A 19,079-nucleotide genomic window follows, 5' to 3' on the forward strand; every position below is an offset into this window, starting at 1 on the left:
CGCCATGCTTTCGGAAGCTCTACGAGAGGTCGCCGATGCCCTGCATTTCTAAAAGTGCTGTTTTGTGGGTCTTCCCGACATGGTAGCTGGCCTGCAACGCCGCAGTAAGCCAGAACTGTTTGGATTTGTTTGATTACGATGCAGTGATAGCCCCAGAGGGAGCTATTGACTTCAAGGAACTGTTTTTCAAGGTTATTGTGATATTGTGAAGATTTCTTAATATTGTATAAAAATATTCTCTTTAGTAATCAGAACTGATTCTATCCAAATGAATCATTTTTCCAACATTAGGATAAAGAAATACTGGGGAAAAAATCATAATGTTCTAATCTGTACCTTGTAGTTTGCATGCAGCTCTTTGATGACAGTTAATAGATCACTGTTCTTCTGTGTTATGATTATAATTTATAAACTACAAAAAATCTCTCAGACAAAAGCAGTAACCCACTGACCTATTTATATTATATGCACTTTGTGATCTGCATGGTGAATATGCCTCTTCACTCCGCATACCAGTGTAAGGTGTCAGAGCACTTTACATCACACACACTACACAGAGACAAAAAAAACAAAAGACAGAGGAATACAAGGTGTAGGAGTCACATGTCATCCATACTGGTAGGCAGGATAATTTAAGAGTGCTTGGTCTGGAAAAGCACAAACTAAGACTTTAAAAAGTAACACCATGGTTGGGGATTCTCTTTAGTAATCAGAACTGATTCTATCCAAATGAATCATTTTTCCAACATTAGGATAAAGAAATACTGGGAAAAAATCATAATGTTCTAATCTGTACCTTGTAGTTTGCATGCAGCTCTTTGATGACAGTTAATAGCTCATTGTTCTTCTGTGTTAGGATTATAATTTATAAACTACAAGTAACCAAGAATCTCTCAGACAAAAGCAGTAACCCACTGACCTATTTATATTATATGCACTTTGTGATCTGCATGGTGAATATGCCTCTTCACTCCGCCTACCATTATCCCACATGCTGTCACAACGCGGTCATAACAATGACCATGTTGTGACAACGCATACCATTACCCCGCAAGTCGACTTGCGGAGGGGGGACGCTGGATGTTGGAATAGTAAAATTTACTATTCCAACTCCAGTCTGTGCGGACTGTAGGGAAGGTGTTGGATTTTAAATCCAACACCTTCTCCCCCCTCCGCAAGTCGTTGTAATGACTTGCGGAGTAATGGTATGCGTTGTCACAACGCGGTCGTTGTTACGACCGCATTGTGACAGCATGCGGTGTCACGGATGCGGGGTGAAGGTAGTTTACCCTGCATGGTACATGTTCTTTCCAGCAGGCATACTAACCATCTGTGCTACCTTACTATGAGTCAAAACTTCCACTAGACAAACCTCCGATCCAGTGGTGTAACGAAACTCTAGGGGGCCCCCTGCAAAGTAATGATGGGGGCCCCCTCCGACCACACTCAGGAGCTCTCAGCCCAGGATACTGTGCTGAGGGGGCCCTCTGGAGCTCGCCCCTTCCCAGCTCCGCTGACGCTGCGGAGGCCTTTGTTACAGAAGACCGTAAATCACCGGAGTTATCTTGACATTTTTTTTGTTACCTGAAAATTACTGGAGGCCAGGAATGCGGCTTCAGGTGCTTTTAAAACCATAATATACTTATAATACCACACCCCCACTCGAAGTCCGACCTGGTGTGGTCACAAAGCCCTAGTGCCAGCCCTGGTTGGGATGTCTTTAGATGTAGGTGCGCACATCGAAAAGGTCATCCTTACACTAGAGTGTAAACTGGGGTCCCATACAGTTCTCCTTCATCAGGATACAGCACATAAAGCAAGAGAAGCTGGATTATTGGCAGCTGGTGAAGGTAAGTTCTCGAGTTAGTTGGTGGTCTTGAAATATGGCTGTTTCCCCAAACTGAGCTCTTCATTCAGCAGCAAGAGGCAGACCTAGAATTTAGAACTGATGTGTAGTGCGATCCCAAATGTGGTGTTCTTTTGCACATTTCACCTCGTGTCAGCCCCCAAAATGCCTTTTCTATCCTCTACTAATGACAATTTCTGTATACTGTCTACATGCCGATTACTACTGCAGTTTCTCAATTGTAAAGCACGATACTTAGTAGTTATTACTACAACCCAATTTAACTACACTAATTGTACCATTCACGGAACCAAAACATGCTGAACTGGTCCTTGAAGGGTTCCAGTGTGAGAAGCTGGCTGTTCGACATTTCAGCCATCTTCCAGAGTACAGCACTAGACCAGGACAGTAAGTAGCCATTTCTCTCCCGCACACACAGCGATTACCCGATTCCACACAATTAGTAGCCACAGATCTTGCTGGCCTTAGAGGTAACTGACATTGTTGTAGGAGGAATACTAAGCAAAATCATCCTGCTCGTTGTTTTAAATAAGTTGAAAATCATACCAAAAATGTCACTCTGAACGTTGTTCAGTGTCGGAAATGTCATGAATCTGGTGTGCTAGATAACAATCACCCTTTTAACCTTTGATCGCACCGTAATCCGAAATAATTAACTCTGTGTACTTGCGCCGTGGGAAAGCCTTTTAAAACTGTAGCTCTCACCTTCAATGATAGATCACCGCATTGCCTTTTGTTTAGCTGCACTTCTGGAAGACTGCTCCTGCACGCTCTGTACAGCGCGGTAAAGGGACTCCTGAGGGTGGGGCACTGATCATGGAGACAGCGCTCTAGTGGTTCAGGCATCCTTTTAATTATAGGCATAAAAGCATGGCTGCTATGCGGGCGCGCCTAAGGCGCTCCTAAGGCAAGCCCATCTGCGCCCGTCTGTGACCCGACCATGACCAGCCACCCTGCTGGTATGAGACGTTAGACCTCAAATTACCTACTCTTTGGCAGTGGTACATCGGCTCAACCAATGTCCCAGGCAATGTATTAATCCCCTACTCACCAAGTCCTTTTGCCTTATTTCCTGCCACTTTTGCAATCTTCCTCTAAGTCCATTAAACACTGGAATCAAAGATAAAGGCGAACTCCGGTCAACCAAAATAAACTTAAAGCTGCACTCGTAATTGTACGGTCACTCCCTAAACGTGCCTCAGATGTATACAAGCTAATCGAGGAAGAGCACCTAGATGTTCTCCTCATGACTGAGACATGGTTAACAGAGGATTCCAGCCCTGACCTACAATCAGCTCTCTCCCCACATTTTGCCAGCCTCCACCTAGATCGAGAGGGTAGGAGGGGTGGAGTGGTAGCTATAGCATTTGAAAAAGTCACTAAAATGTACAACATTTGAGGTAGACGATAAGGTAAAGGCTGAAGTTATGGGATTCATTATCTCACCCTCAGCTTAATGCTCCTTTGCAGGAGCTTTGGTATACCGACCCCCATGGCCACACAAGAGACTTGATTAATTCCATCTCCCAAGCTCTGGGCAACAAAGTTATTAACTACGCAAACTTTACCATCTTAGGGGACTGTAACAGTTAGCTGGGCAACCCCCTAGGCGACCCTGCTTCATAATTGTTGGAATCATTTGCAGACAAAAGGTCATACCGATAAAGCAGGACACGGTTTAGATGATATTTTAACAAACACCACATTAGATGTAGGCATACCGCAGGAAGGTACCTAATCCGACCACCTCAGACTACCGATCTCATGGTCTTGGTCTGCAACAAAAAAAAACAGGGCGAATGAAGCCCACACACGAGACCCATGCCTGGGGCAAAGTAGACATCTCTCTCCTGAAAGAGGCACTGGAGGCTACCAAACCTAGTCTTACAGGCAATATAATACATGATGAGGATACAGTGAGAAACTGGCTCGCTGATGCCGCAAATAGGACTGTTCCTATATTAAATAGGAAAAGCAATAGACATCTGCACTCCGCCCACTGGTTCACTACTGAAATTGATGATGAAAGAAAGAGATGCAAAAAATGTGAGAACCAATGTCGGAAACACCATGAAGAACATGACAAATGCTGATGCAAAGAGGCAATGAGCAAGTACCACAATAATTTGAAAGCTACATACTGACTTTACTCCTCTAACACAATTGAAAAGGCAAACAATAACACAAAGGAAATTTTCAATATTGTCTCAAACATCACTGATCCCAAAAAACATGCACCACCACTTGAGCCAAGTGCCTCTTTGTGTTCTCTCTTGAGCTCGTTATTCGAGGACAAAATACAACAAAATCAAGATAACCTCACTTTACTACAAGACATGGCCCCCATAAACAACCTGAGCTTCCCTATACCTAAGGCACAGGACAAACTATCACTATTTCTTCCCCCAACAACTAAGGAACTGGAAGAGAGCTTATCCGAAAGTAGATGTGGTTTCCCCTCCCGCCACAAGTTATGAAGTTGTTAGGGACTAGCTTGGGTTCCATTTACCTAGCTTGGGTTCCATTTACAAAGAACTTTTCACCACTTCCCTCGACTCAGGGATAGTGCCCCCTGCATGGAAAAAGGCAAATATAATTTCACTATTTAAAAAATCTAATGCAGACCCGGAAATGCTACCAAATGTCAGACCAATATCTTTGTTTCCTGGAGTCTCTAAGATCTTAGAAAAAGCATTAAACACCCAGCTAATGACATTTTTTGCAAACCTCCAATCTCCTTCACTCATAATCCGGTTTTAGAACCCGTCAAGGTACTGAATCTGCACTGATGGAGATCACAGACTCCATTAAATTCACATTGATAATATGCCCTTGAGAATTCCCATAGAAGCCCATGTTCTGGTGTCAACATGGGCTTCTATTGGACTTCTCTGCGGCATATTATCAAGCCCATTATCGCCGCTTTAGCAGCAGTTTTCTGCCTCTAAAGCGGCAATAATTTTAATGCTGTGTTTGATAATATGCCCCCAAGTTCCCAAAAAGGCCACAAGAAAGAGCTGAAGACATATCTCTTAAAGGAATACTACATCAAAATAGAGTAACAATCCAGTCTGGCTTGTAGATACCTGCTACCCGTCAATCTTGCGCTGACTGGATCTTTTGTCAAGGTTCATGCTTCAAAAATACCATGTCTGTAAATTAATTTACAGTCATCCCCAATGGGGCTACCAGCTCTTGAACACAGGCAGGACAGCAAGCCTGAGCAATTGCTCTCACTGGACACACGGGCTGAAACCTGCACTTACCTTATACGATCCCTAGTAACAATCATTCTGCAATCAAATAGAACATCATCTTCAGTGGGTGCTTCAGGGACCAGCATGGGAGTTTACTGGGGAAATCAAATGTTATGTTATGTTATATCCTCTTGTATAGCGCGCAGCTGCCCCAGCGGAGGGGCGTCCCGGCGCTGATAGCAGTGTCCGAAGAGAGCCAGGGCTAGACTGTAGGAAACAGGTGGGTTTTGATGGTCTTGCGGAAGGATAACAGGCAGTCTAAATGACGAATCTGCACAGGGAGGGAGTTCCATAACTTAGCGGCCAGATAGCGGAAGGACCTGCCCCCCACCCTGATGCATTTCACTTGGGGAACATTGGCCAGGATTTGCTCAGCATTGCGTAGCTGGTGGGTGAGGACATAGGGGACCAGCAAATTGGATAGGATCTCAGGGGTGGAGAGTTTTACATTTTTAAAGGCTAAACACAGTGTCTTAAATTCGATCCTCTAGGAGATGGGAAGCCAGTGAAGGCGGCGTAGAGCGCCCGACGCAGAACATGTTCTGGGGAGTCTGAGCAGAACTTGGGCGGCTGTGTTCTGGACTCGTTGAAGGAGGTTCACTTCCGCCTTATTGGCACCTAACAGTAAGGAGTTGGCATAATCAAGTCTCGACAAAATAGTCGCCTGGAGTTTCAGCTGACGTGTGGCTGGGTCGAAGAACCCCAATATAGGCCTCAGACCCCATAGGAGTCCAAAGCAGGTGCCAGCGATCTTTTTAGTATGATCTTGAAATCCAAGAGTGGAGTCAAGCCAGATCCCTAGATTCTTCACCGCCGACTTAGGGGTTGGGGCACAGCCCAAGGATTCTGGCCACCACTGCGTACTCCAGAGCCCCTTGTCCTTCCCCACCAAAAACACTTCAGACTTATTAGCGTTAAGCTCGAGGCAGTTCGTGGTCATCCAGCATGCGACCGCCTCTAGACCATTCCGGAACTGAATGGCATCCCGAGACTGGTCATCAGAAAGGGCCACCACCAGCTGAGTGTCATCAGCATAGGAGACCATGGTCAAACCATGGTCCTGCGCGACTTCTGCCAGGGGTTGGACATAGAGATTAAATAGAACAGGGCTTAACGCCGAGCCCTGGGGGACCCCCTGCTTGATGGAATGGACGTAAGAGAGGAAGGGAGGGGCAAAGACCTGAAAAGATCTGTCGGACAAAAAGGACCGGAACCATTCCAGTGCCATGCCGACTACCCCTGCTTCTTCTAAACGGCGCAGGAGAATCTGATGGGAGACCATGTCAAACGCGGCGCTGAGGTCAAGCAATATCAGCGCCGCCGTTTGACCCTCATCCCAAATGGTCCGCAGATGTTCACTCACTGCTAATAACGCTGTCTCTGTGCTATGACCGGGGCGGAAACCATTCTGGGAGCGGTCTAAGATCCTGCTGTTGTTCAAAAAGTCCAAGAGGACTCTATTGGCGTGGGCCTCCACGAAATCTTATGCATAACTGTTGATGAATAATTCCTATTCTGCTTGGTGTGGCTAGCTGAATCCCAGACCTCGAATTTGGTACTCGTCAGTAGAGTGAGGCACAATATACTATTCTTATGCAAAGTAAAATTCATATCAGCTCCTCAAAACACCTGTGTATCCAGAACTATTGTTCTATATATTATATTCTAATTTGAACTTCAGGTTTGGTGTTTTGAAGCACTGCACTCAACAGGTGTTAATTTTACCCAATTTTAGTGTATTCAGTTTCCTAATCTCAAGAGGAGGAAATGATAAATTGGGCTTGTCTGGATGTAAATAGGTGACACCAGGTCTCAGCTGAGAGCAATGTACTCACTGAGAAATATTGCAGTCTAAACGTCACACTTCTTTGACAGTGCTTGATTTGTAACGGCAAGAGTGCCGCCGCCCAAAGCTCTGATCGGAAATCTGCTGCATTCCGTCCATCAATTGCGTGTCTTTTGCAATTAAATGTTGGCACACTAAATACTAAAGCTGGTAGTCTTGAATCCACCTCATGCATCTTGAATCCACTACCAGACACTCAGGGCCCGATTCACAGAACTAACTTAAGACAAAATCCTAAACTTACTACCATTTTGGTATTCACAGAAGGCACTTACTCATTTTGGTATTCACAGAAGGCACTTACTCATTTCGGTATTCATAGAAGTTAGGAGTCCTAACTTTAGGACTCCTAAATGCCTTCTGTGAATACCGAAAGTCTTAAAATTAGGATTTTTCTCAATTTAGTAGTAGTAAAGTTAGGACTCCTAACTTTAGGACTCCTAAATGCCTTCTGTGAATACCGAAAGCCTTAAAATTAGGATTTTTCTCAGTTTAGTTGTAGTAAAGTTAGGAGTCCTAACTTTAGGACTCCTAAATTGAGAAAAATCCTAATTTTAAGATTTTCGGTATTCACAGAAGGCATTTAGGAGTCCTAAAGTTAGGACTCCTAACTTCTGTGAATACCGAAGTGAGTAAGTGTCTTCTGTGAATACCAAAATGAGTAAGTGCCTTCTGTGAATACGAAAATGGTAGTAAGTTTAGGATTTTGTCTTAAGTTAGTTCTGTGAATCGGGCCCTATCTGTCCCTATATCTCACTCTAACAGGATTCTGCTCTCTACCTTCATGATGGCTCATCCGTCTTTCTCTTCTTCTGTCTTTCTACTTTGTTTGTTTTTCCATCTCTTGCAGAAAAATATGTGCTAGTCCCCAAAAAAAGGTGCCAGTGGTCCCCACCAGCAACCACCAGCTCAAATTAAGTACTATTCTTTGAGATACAATAGCATGCAGTCTTACTATGTACAAGAACACATTTGGCAATCGCCAAGTCCCTCACTCGGGTATACCAGAGTCCCTCTCTCTTAACAGGTGGAGATCCTAAGAGCCAAGAAGTGGCCACTTTGATGTGCAGGACATTCAGTGACTTGACCTCTCATTTAGGCATCAAATGTAAGTATGGCTCTGGTGTAACAGGTGACTCGCTCAACCATTCATCTGTGCACTCACCCATTCATTAGCCATGCCCTCAGCCACTCAATGATCCATGCATTCACTCTCCCACCCTATCACTGACTCATTCTCACATTCACACAATATCATTAATTGATAAAGAAGCCATTTAACTTATAAATTAGCCAGACCAATTGGTTTTCCAGGAATCCAAGTCCCAAGATTTGTGAACTGCAAAGCTCATCAACCCCCCAGGAGTAAAAGCAGCACTATATAAAAAACAAACTATAATAAAAATGTGAAAAATGTGGACACAAACGGTCATATTGAGAAAACTGCAAGGTGTTGTAAATGTTATGTCAATGTAATGTTGACTTATAAATAGAGATGCAATGTGTCACTCCTCCTAACTTCCAATAGTCAAACGTAAAGGTCACTATACTTTTAACATGCTTTGCACCATGTAGGAAATCCAGTGAGTCCAGCAAAAAGTTTTAAAGATGTATTGGGAAGACAGCAGAGTACCTTCCTTCAGCCAAGGCGGTCATCTCCGAAGTCCTCACAATTCTAGATCCAGAACATAAGCAATGAAACTGACTGAGGAATGACATTATAAAGATAACACAACCCTTAAAGAGATCCCACCTAAAACGACCTCTAATGCACAAGAACATGCAACACACTGAGCGTTGGTTACCTCACCAAAAGCACTACATCTTTCTTGTTGCATACATTAAAAAGTATTCCTCTTGTTGTACATTTTGATTTAAAATATTTGTATAGTCTTTTTATAGTCTTAAATGGCATCGTGATATTTTTGTTAATGTAGGACTTGGCTTATTCTCGCTATATCTGTCATGACTGCGAATTGAGACCTTTCAGTCATACTTGTAAACATTCAGAAAACGTCTGGTAATTAAAAAAAGAAAAACAATGTTTACCTCCAACAACAAGCTCTGTCCCGTGAGAACTTGATATCCATTTGCCATTCACCAGCACATTGCAGCAGTACCTCTTGCTGTCATTTACCGTCAGACCTGTTATGTGAAGTGAACTTGTCCCATTGCCCCTTGGGTCTGTGACTAGTGTAACGCGATCTGTGTAGTTAGCATGCATGTCGTTTTTAGTTTGATCGTAGATGTTCTCAAAGTTCAGACAGAGATCTTCCGACCCCGCTTTCCAGTAGACTTTGACATCTTTGCTGGAGTCCAGCTTCCCAGAATACGTGAATCCACAGGGAATGGTGACAGATCCTCCAAGCCTGCCAGGAATGGCATCCAGCTGATTGACGCGGGAAGGGGGATTATCTAGTGAAACAGAAAAGGGACAACATTATCAAAGACACAAGGAAACAGCTATGCAGAATATGTTCTAGAAACATCAGATTGCAGCTACGTCACCATCAGTAAATTATTCCTGGTCAGGTAATATTATTATTTTCTGTGAAAGGTTACAGATGTAATAATGTATTTACTGAGTTTGCTTAGCACCAACAAGACCCGAGGGTATGTGAGCGCAAAGAAGGAGAGAAAGAAAATAGATAGTAAGAGGAGAGAAGCAAAAGGGAAGGTGGGTGGTTGGGGAGCAGATAGTGTTACAGTGAAAAATAAATCTACCTTCCGAGTACACCTTTTCCATCTATTTAGGGAACTGAGATCACAGTATGCACGCCACCCTCCGTTGCTGTGGTACATTTCTTGTCTTCACAGAACAGAATTACGGCCCAAAGTCAGAGCTCTCTATTGTGTTAGAGGGGCCAGTATCAAAATAGTGTCCAAGCACATTCCTGTCTGCTTGAGGGTAAGGGGACAGGTCAGAACTCATTAGCATTTGAAGAAATCTGTATCTAAAGGTTCCTACTCCTGAAATAGTATGAGGACAAACTTTCATAGAAGAGGGATGCATACTGTACAAATATTACACCTAGGTGAGGCTTTTGGCATATTTGACCAAATGATACATACCTTAGTATGTTCAGTTACAGACTGCAGACTGCTGTTGGCTCTTAACACTTGGCTGATCTGAATCGTACCTTATGTCTTCACACCTTCTCCTTCAAAAGTTACATGTTATGTTATGTTATGTTATGTTATGTTATATAAAACAGCGATTAAGGAAGTATGTTCCCGGTAGGTCACTGCGTTCTGGCTCTGTCCCAAATTTGGCTCAACCCAGATTCAATTTAAAAACTAAAGGAGGTAGGGCTTTCTCAGTGCTCATTCCTCAACTCTGGAATGACCTTCCTCCGAGCCTGAAGGAAGAATTCAACCTTCTTTCCTTCAGGAAAAAATTGAAGACATTTTTGTTTGGCACGGTAACATCTTCGGCCTAATTGGGTATTGGCGGATGGTTGGGAGGGGCATGATGTTTGTGGGTCACCTGTTTAGCGCTTAGAGACCAGTGGTGATAAGCGCTCTATAAGAGCCATATAACATAACATAACATAACATTTAGCTCCCAAATGTCTCTGATTAAAATGCTTTTTTCACCCTGAATTTTGGTTTCAGTTGGATGATTAGTCTATATGATAAAGGGGGTTATTTAGAATGTGTCAGAGCGGGAGCCCTGTCCTAAACATTCCACCCCCATTTAGAACATGGCGAGCATCAACAGATTGCGTTGCCTGGAACTGCCATGCACTGTATGGTGGAGGCGGGCAGGCAAATCAAAAAATGTATGTGATGTGCTGGGAGAAAACTTCCTACATATCAGGGTCATTCGTTTTTCTTAAACAAGCTCTTGGTTTCTCTAGTGGGTGCAACAAACATGGTGGCTGCTTGGCAAGGATCAATGCCTAAAGTGGAGCTATCACACATAGAGCTCCACTGAAAGCACAGAGATTGATTTGTTGCTGGCAGGCTTTCTCTATTTTGCAAGTGGTCTGCCAGGGTAGTGGCTGGCATGCTTTTGGGCTGCCTGTCAGTCTCTAAAAGACCCTGAGAGATTTTCCAAGACTGCCTAGCAGCCTCGTGGGGGCACATGAAGCCACGGCCAATACAGTACTGGAAGCGACACTGCTGCAGAGCCAAGCACAGCTAAAGTTGTTTTACCCAGTCTGTGCATGGAATTTAAACAAATGAAGTCCATGTGTCCTAACATGAGTTTTGGTCGACTCCACCCACTGAAATTAAGTCTGCCAAGTTGACTTAGTCTTTGTTCCTCTCAAGGCTGATACAATAAGTAGCGTTACATTGGTTAATAGTAGAGTTTGCTATGTTGATGGCTCCAAAATAGAAAAATATCGGTGTTAAGCACTATATATTTATATGTCAGAATAAGACAAAAAAATATGCTTATTAGTAGTCTTTCTCTGCCTTTGTTCCACCAACTAGAAAATACAGTTCTTGATTAGACACGTCAACACATGCTGCTACATTTCTAGCCAAAAGCAGCACATGCCTTGAAAATTCCTGTAATAAACTAAATTTACCACTGTCTAAGGTGGTAAAAAGTGCTGCTCCAGCTCTTTATCTACTTAAGCCACCAGACAACCCAAAACAATGGCAAAGACTTTCTTAACCTAGCACTCTCAGCGCTCACTTTAAATGATGTGGTCCTTGGCATAATTATTTAAAATGGGTTGTTATACTGTTAGAAACAAGATTTCTGGTTGGCAGGGTTATGTGCCCTGTACAAGCAGCAACCACAATCCTAGTCAGGGTAAGTCAGAGCAAACACCCAAATTAACCTGTGCTTATCCTCTGGTAGTTTGAACCAGAGCAGTCAGGCTTAATTTAAGAGGCAATGTGTAAAGTATTTGTGCAACACTTCAAACAGTAAAACAGTGAAAACACCACAAAAATAGATATCACACCTAGTTAGAAAAATAGAGCTTAATTTATTGAACAAAATAAGACCAAAAATACAAACATCCAATAAGTACAACCGGAGTTATGAATTTTAAAGGATAAACTTAAATGCAGTGCTTAAGAGCATAAAGCGCCAACGAGGGCTATCTGGTCACGCTAGGCTGGGTCATATTCAAAAGTTCAGGCCGAACACAATGGAGCATGGATCGGATACAGTCACCAGCCTTGGCCCGCTAAAACAGTTCCTTCATTCGCGGTTGCGTTAATGTCGAGGATGAGATGCAAGGTGCAGAGGAATGCGATGTGTCGTCGTCAATCCCTTCAGATGTAGGCACTGCATCTGTTCCTATCTGCGCAAGTCAGAGATGAGTCATCAGCAAACGCCAAGGTGTAGGCCATTTGTCGTTGAGCCATGCAAGCCGAGGATGCATCGAGAACTGTTGGCGATACGCCGCGCAGTCGGCAATGCGATGTCTTTGGTCCTAGCGGCAGCGGTGATGCACCAGCATCGAGGAAGACTTGCAAGTTCCAAGCCACGCAACAACAGCGATGCATGGGTTTTTACTAGAGCAGAACTCTACACCCACTTATAAGGGCACAGAACTGGATTGGCACCACTTAGCAGGGCAAGACTCTCAGATGCAGAGTCCACGTGCTGTAGGTAGATGGGCTGGAAGTCTTTGATGTCCCTGGCAGTCCTTTCAGCAGGACAGCAGTCCTTCTTCCTGGCAGAGAATCCACATGCCCAGAAGTGTACTGTATATGGTAGAGTCTAAGGTCCAGTACTTATACCCAGTTGTGCCTTTGATGTGGGGGAGACTACAAAGAGATGCCTTTGAAGTACACAGAGCCCCTGCCCTTCCAGCCCTGGCTCCAGACTCACTACAGGGGTGTAAGCAGCCATTTGTGTGGGTGCAGGACACAGCCTAGTCAAGTGTGTCTGCTCCTCCCTCCCATCCTGCCTAGGATGGCCCATCAGGGTGTGGATGACTCATCAGTCACACCTAAGCTCCCTTTTGAATGTGGCTATCTAAAGGGAATGCACAAAGACCAGCTGTCACCAAACCCAGACGTATATTCAGAGGCAGGTAGAAGGTACCAAATGGTTCAAGTAAGAAAATGATAACTTTCTTTTTAAATTGTGATTCCAGAGACACCAACCTTGGGGGTCGCCATCTCTTCCCAATTGGGAATTCCCCTTATGAAATGTAATGAGGTAATCCCAATGTTAATCTATGGGAGAGATAGACCATGCAGTAATGAAAAACGAATGTAGGAGTTTTTCACTACTAGGACATGTAAAGTACATGTCCTACTTTTTAAATACACTGCAGCCGCCCTTGGACTGTCGAGGGCCTACCTTAGGGGTGACTTATATATGTATTAAAAAAGAAAAGTTGGGCCTGGCAAGAGAGTTAACTTGCCATATGGACATGGCAGTTTAGAACTACACTCAATCCTTATCCATCAGCTCATGGTACCTGGTCATTCCACACATTAGAGTGAACATTGAAAAAACAACTGATCACTATTTCAAAGAAAATGTTGTGTCGGTAAAGTCTCACCGGACCATGTGGGAAGCACATAAGGCAGTCATAAAGGGACAGGTTCTCTCCCTTGCGGCTGAACACAAGAGGGAAAAAAAGGCCCAGTTAGAGGTAATTGAAAGGGAAATATTGACCCTGGAGAGTTCCCCAGCCTCCTTGCTTGAGGATGATACCCAACGCTCACTTGCCCTGAAGAGGCAAGAATACAAGAACTTAGTAGCTGAGTGAGCCAATAGTAAACTCCGCAAGATACACCATAAATTATATGAACTGGGAGATAAAGCAGGCAAGTTACTTGTCTGGTTAGACAAGAGTAAGAAGGCTGGGAGATGGGTCATGACCATAAGAGGCTCGGAGGGAGAGTTTCTACGAGACCCGCAAGATATCGCGGAAGCCTTTGCAGACCATTATGCACAACTCTACTCCCCGGAGACATCCGGCCCGATAGAGGAGTCATTGGACCTAATACAAGATGTCCGAATTCCAGTTCTCCCAGAGGGGGACAGGAAGCAGCTTGGGGAAGATCTTACAGCGGAGGAAATAGGGGCTGCTGTGCAGAGCATACAATCCGGTAAGGCCATGGGGCCTAAAGGCATCCTGATAGAACTCCTTAAATTGTCTGCCACAAAGGTGGCACCCCATCTCTTAAACATGTTTGAAGAAAGTAAGCACGAGGGAGAACAGCCCAAAGTCTTGCATCTGTAGTGGTCATCCATAAAGCTTGCTGGTTAAAATCTTAGCCAAGGTCCTAAAACGCATGGGTCTGGGAGGAAATTTCTTGTCATGGCTCCACCTGCTATATGCTCCCTCTCTGGCCCAAGTGGTCATTAACGGGCATACATCTCGTGCCTTTCCCCTAAACAGGGGAACAAGACAGGGCTTCCCACTGTCCCCACTTTTATTTGCCTTGATATTGGAGCCAGTGGTGAGCTGGATATGGGGGGACCCAGTAATCCGGGAACTAAGGTGGACAGTGGGGAGAGAGGATAGAATCTTGTTGTATGCAGACAATGCATTGTTATATATGGCGTTGCCAAGATCATCCATGGCCAGGATCCTTCAGATCTGGTCCACCTTCGGACAATATTCAGGGTACACCATCAACTGGTCAAAGTCAGTGGTGTTCCACATATGGGGTATGACCCCGGCATTGCCAAGGGAATGCGAAGCAAAAATCAAGACAGAAGGGTTCACCTAGCTGGAGATATATTATTACTTATGATAAGGAGGTTTTTGATAGCATTATACAGTAGAAAGCTATGAATACAGCATGAGAAAATTATTATGATAATGTATTCATCATCGAAATGTAAACATTTGTTGTGACGTTTAAGAAATATAGTGATACTGTGTTACATAAAAAAAATTATTTTATTGAACACTGTTTTTAATTGTTGAATTAAATAGTATGTTCTTGCCAATATGACATGTATAACTATTTTAATAACATTCTTGTTCTTTGTTCAAAAGCACCGTTATAAATGCATCTATTTAGGCGCAAGTCCGTTCATTGAGAAGCATAGATATAATATCAGAACATCTAGCATAACAAACTGCTTTTCAGAGTTTGACAAACAGGTGAGGGATTTAGACATGTTCTTTACAGTATATTTATTTCACGTCTTAATTAGGATATAAAATGTTTTGCCTGCTTTGCCGGGCGCGTCGCCTTTGGGCTCACTGGAATCACAGTAGAAACGCAACGAGTATATTGAATGATTCTAACTAGTACGTTAATACTAAGATGTTCTCTTTTCACTACTTAGGCCGCACCTAACTAAAAATATCTTCTTTAAAAACACGTTTTAATGTATCACAATAAGTGATATTTTAGGCCGGTGTATTTTGATTGCTTCACTCGGTTGCAGATTCGAACCCGTGAAATTTTTAAACCTCAGGTTACCAAGTCGGACGCTTTTCCCTTGGGCCAACTGGGAGCACGGCATAAGCAGGATGTGCTGATTAGCTTAACTAACCATGCCAATATATTTCAATTACTACCATTGACTGAACAGCAGTTTAGCAATAGTGAAGCCTCCCCTACCAGAGTTCTTTTCCTTCGTCAGTAGCGATAATTGTTTACTGCTATTGGCTGACGCACCGCATAGCAATAATTGAATTCCTGAATACATTAGTGAGTTGGAGATTGATTAATTGCAATCACGGACCATAGAGAGAACTGCGTATTCAAATGAGGAATTGAGCAACCATCGTTGCGATTGGTTGCTACACTTTTTATACCGGAGCAGTGATTGGGCAAGGTGTGGTATTTAAAGATGGTATTTTCTTTGAGTACGGTTGCAGCGGGATTTATCGGACCTCGCTGACAAGGTTGTCTGTTTACTACTTCAGTTGAGGTGAGTGCTAGAACATTATGGGGGTTTAGGATGCGACTTTGTCTCGTAATTCGTGGCAAATGTTGCTTTAGTTACTTATAGTTAAGCCTGAACTGACTTTGTCAGGTTGTATATAGTACATTTGGACTTTACTAAAATATAGTTAGCGCATTGTTTTGAAAATTCATCATTTTTCAAGAACCATTGACTAAATACATTTTTCATATAATTCTTTTTAAGAATTCCACTACATAGCAAGATTAAAACAAGACTACTTTTGAATAATAGAGGCGCAGAATTAATGGACATATAATAGGTAAAGATTATTCATTTTAGACTATGAATTGCAATGAAAAGTGGTCAAAATGGACCTAAGCTTTAAGATTTGCCTACTTTTTCTCCTTTCCCCGCCCCATATTTTTTAGATGAAAATCCATTAAGAGTACAAGCACTCCCAGAATTCAATTTCTTTTATTTTATGCGGGCCATTTGAATAATATAACGAGAAGATTTACATTAAATCACTGAGTTATGAACTTTTGTTAAAATTTAAAAGTGATAGCAGGTTCTTTTTACCCCTGGAGAGCCTAATTGAGGATCAATTTGATTTGTATTAGAATATGTGACTATAGACTTAATACTGTTGTTACGCATAGTAACTTGGATTGGTGTCAGCTATGTGGTATGCATTATAAATGTATACAATGATTTTAGACACAGACAGTCATAGACATTGCACTAATATTTATGTTGCAATGGTAAATACATTTGACAATCATATTAGAAATAGAGTACTTACAGCTGATACTGGTATAAAACTAGAATGGATATAGGCAGAGATGTATGTATACACTAAGATTTTTTTATTTTTTTATTTTAAATTAAATAGTTACATTTGCTATTTCTATTATTTCAGCCCTGATGATGTCCTTTCAGGACGAAACGCGTTGGCTGATTTAATTCTTGCAACAAAGGATGATTTAATTTATGCAACAATGCAACAAGTCCAAAATTTGAAAAATCGAATGATCTTTTATGAAAAGAACTTGGTTCGAATTATAATAAAGAAGAAAGGATCTAAATCAAGAATCATCTGCCTAATGACTTTTTTCGTTCAGGGAACTTGATTATTATATTGATATTTTTGTATCTAAATTGTGTTGCTACTAATCCCTATAATTGAGTATCAGCTTGTGTGGGTGTTTAGCGTTAAACTCCATGAAGTGAACCTCTGATTACAAAACTCTAGTTATATATGGAAAATGCCTAGTGCGCTAGTGTTGTAAGCCCTACCGCTTGAGCTCTGTTTTTAGTATTTGAGGGCGTAGTTGCACAGGCACAGTGATTATTTGGTAATTAAATACAAAACAGGTTCACCTGTCACTGTTTAAGATGGAAGATGATCGTGAGAAATTGACAGCAGAGTTTTTTGGTCAAACTAAAAAAAGGAATTCTGATGCCCAAAAGGACACATCTAATGAGAGTCTAGGAGCAAAATTCCTTAAATTAGAAAGACTACAAGAACTTGAATTATCTAAATGGTGGGATGGCATCACCCTTAAAAACTATATGGACCTGAAAAGAGTACCCAGGGGTTTAAGGATTTTAATTTTTCGACATATGAAGACCTGGACGATGATTTACTTAAAGAATGGGAGGATAATCTGCATTCATCATCATTTTGCATGATGGACATATTAATTAAGAATGCAGAAAGGAAGGTGGAGAAATTGAAGGTCCAGATAGCAGAACTTGATAAAGAGATTAAAGATATGAATTTAGTTGAATTAACCGAAAAAACTTGTTATTTTAAAAGATGTGATGAATAAACAACAGATACAAATTAAGGAGAAAAAGTTGAGCAAAATAAGAAGAGATGAAAGAGATTACAGCCAGGGGAGGGTGCTTACCTTTAGTAGAGGTTTTGATGAAGTGTTAAAACCCAATGCCATCAGGGGTGTGGAGAAAATAGATGAATTAAGTTCTGTTAACTACAGTAGCTCAAATATCTCATCTATTGAGGATGGAGGTGGTCCTAGAACATTGGGATCAAAACCAGTTAACACCTCTTCTTTTTCCAAGGAAATACAGCAAATCAAACGAGGGAAACAAAAATTGGCCAATCGGGTAAATCAATCATGAGGGGCAAGCGGAGGCACCGACAAAATAAGAATTGGCACCCGCAGCCAGGACAAAATCAAAAAATAGATCATGTATTGCCATATCAACTAGGTGCAAGGGAAGATTTGAACCTAAAAGTGGTTAATTTGTCAAATAGAATACTGCATGTTCATGAAATCTCTGTGTTACAAAGGGGTTTATCTTTTTGCCCCAGTTCAAAATGTAATTTTACAGATATTGAAATCGATTTGTTCAAATTTGCCAGAAAATTAAAATTAAAAAGTTTCTTTTCAACCTACGATAGATCTAAGTCTATTAATTTGGTGAACACAAACTCTGACACCTCCCTTGCTCACATGCTTTAATCCTTAACAGAAGGTGACACTTATAATGAACAAGACATAATTTCTTTACTAAATATACCTGTGGATTTCCCTTGTTCTAGTGGTTTGAAACCAGCGTCTAAATGCACACCCCAAGGTGCACAATTCGCAGCAATAGATGTTTTTGTTAATAATGTGATCACAGATATACACAAATTGGAAGATCAATTGCTATCTGTAAGAATAAGAGTAGATATGTCAATAACCTAAGTAAGGATGAATAGATGGCCATTAACAGTTTACAAAATGACACTAATATAGTAATTCGTGAGGCCGATAAGGGCGGAAACATTGTGATAATGAATAGGCAGGATTATTGTAATGATATTAAATGACAATTGAATGACACAGAATGTTATCTCAAACTCAACACTAACCCAATGAAAGAAGCCTGTAGTTTAATTAATGAAAGGTTGTATTCATGGAAAGAGCAGGGTTTGCTTGATGAGAAAGAGTTTAGATACCTGCAAGTTGCGAATCCTGTTTCGCCCTTTATTTATGTTTTACCAAAGATACATAAATCTTCGCAGAATCCACCGGGTCGACCAATAGTCTCCAGCATAGGGAGTTTAACAGAACGTCTTTTGGAATTTGTAAATTTGTTTCTAAAACCTTTAGTTATGAATCTACCAGCATATCTAAGAGATACAATGGACGTACTTAATAAATTGCAAGATTTAGTTTGGGCTGAAAGTTTAAGTTTTGTGACATTCGATGTCCTAGGGTTATACACGTGTATCACAAACCAAACAGGTGAGCAAGCGTTAAACCATTATTTAGGACAAAGAAGTGCTAGTCTAAGAGA

At 42.0% G+C, this 19,079-nt stretch overlaps 1 protein-coding gene across 1 annotated transcript in view; it reads right to left on the reverse strand.

Moving 5' to 3' along the window:
- The window catches only part of LOC146862729 (uncharacterized), a 536,839-nt gene that overhangs the window by 229,090 nt on the left and 288,670 nt on the right, over positions 1 to 19,079 (reverse strand). The window contains exon 3 of the mRNA XM_085641987.1: positions 9,020 to 9,385. Coding sequence (XP_085498113.1) covers positions 9,020 to 9,385 — 366 coding nt within the window. The remainder of the gene's footprint in view (positions 1 to 9,019; positions 9,386 to 19,079) is intronic.

Source organism: Triturus cristatus, chromosome 2_2, assembly GCF_964204655.1.
Source record: "Triturus cristatus chromosome 2_2, aTriCri1.1, whole genome shotgun sequence".
NCBI classification, from domain to species: domain Eukaryota; kingdom Metazoa; phylum Chordata; class Amphibia; order Caudata; family Salamandridae; genus Triturus; species Triturus cristatus.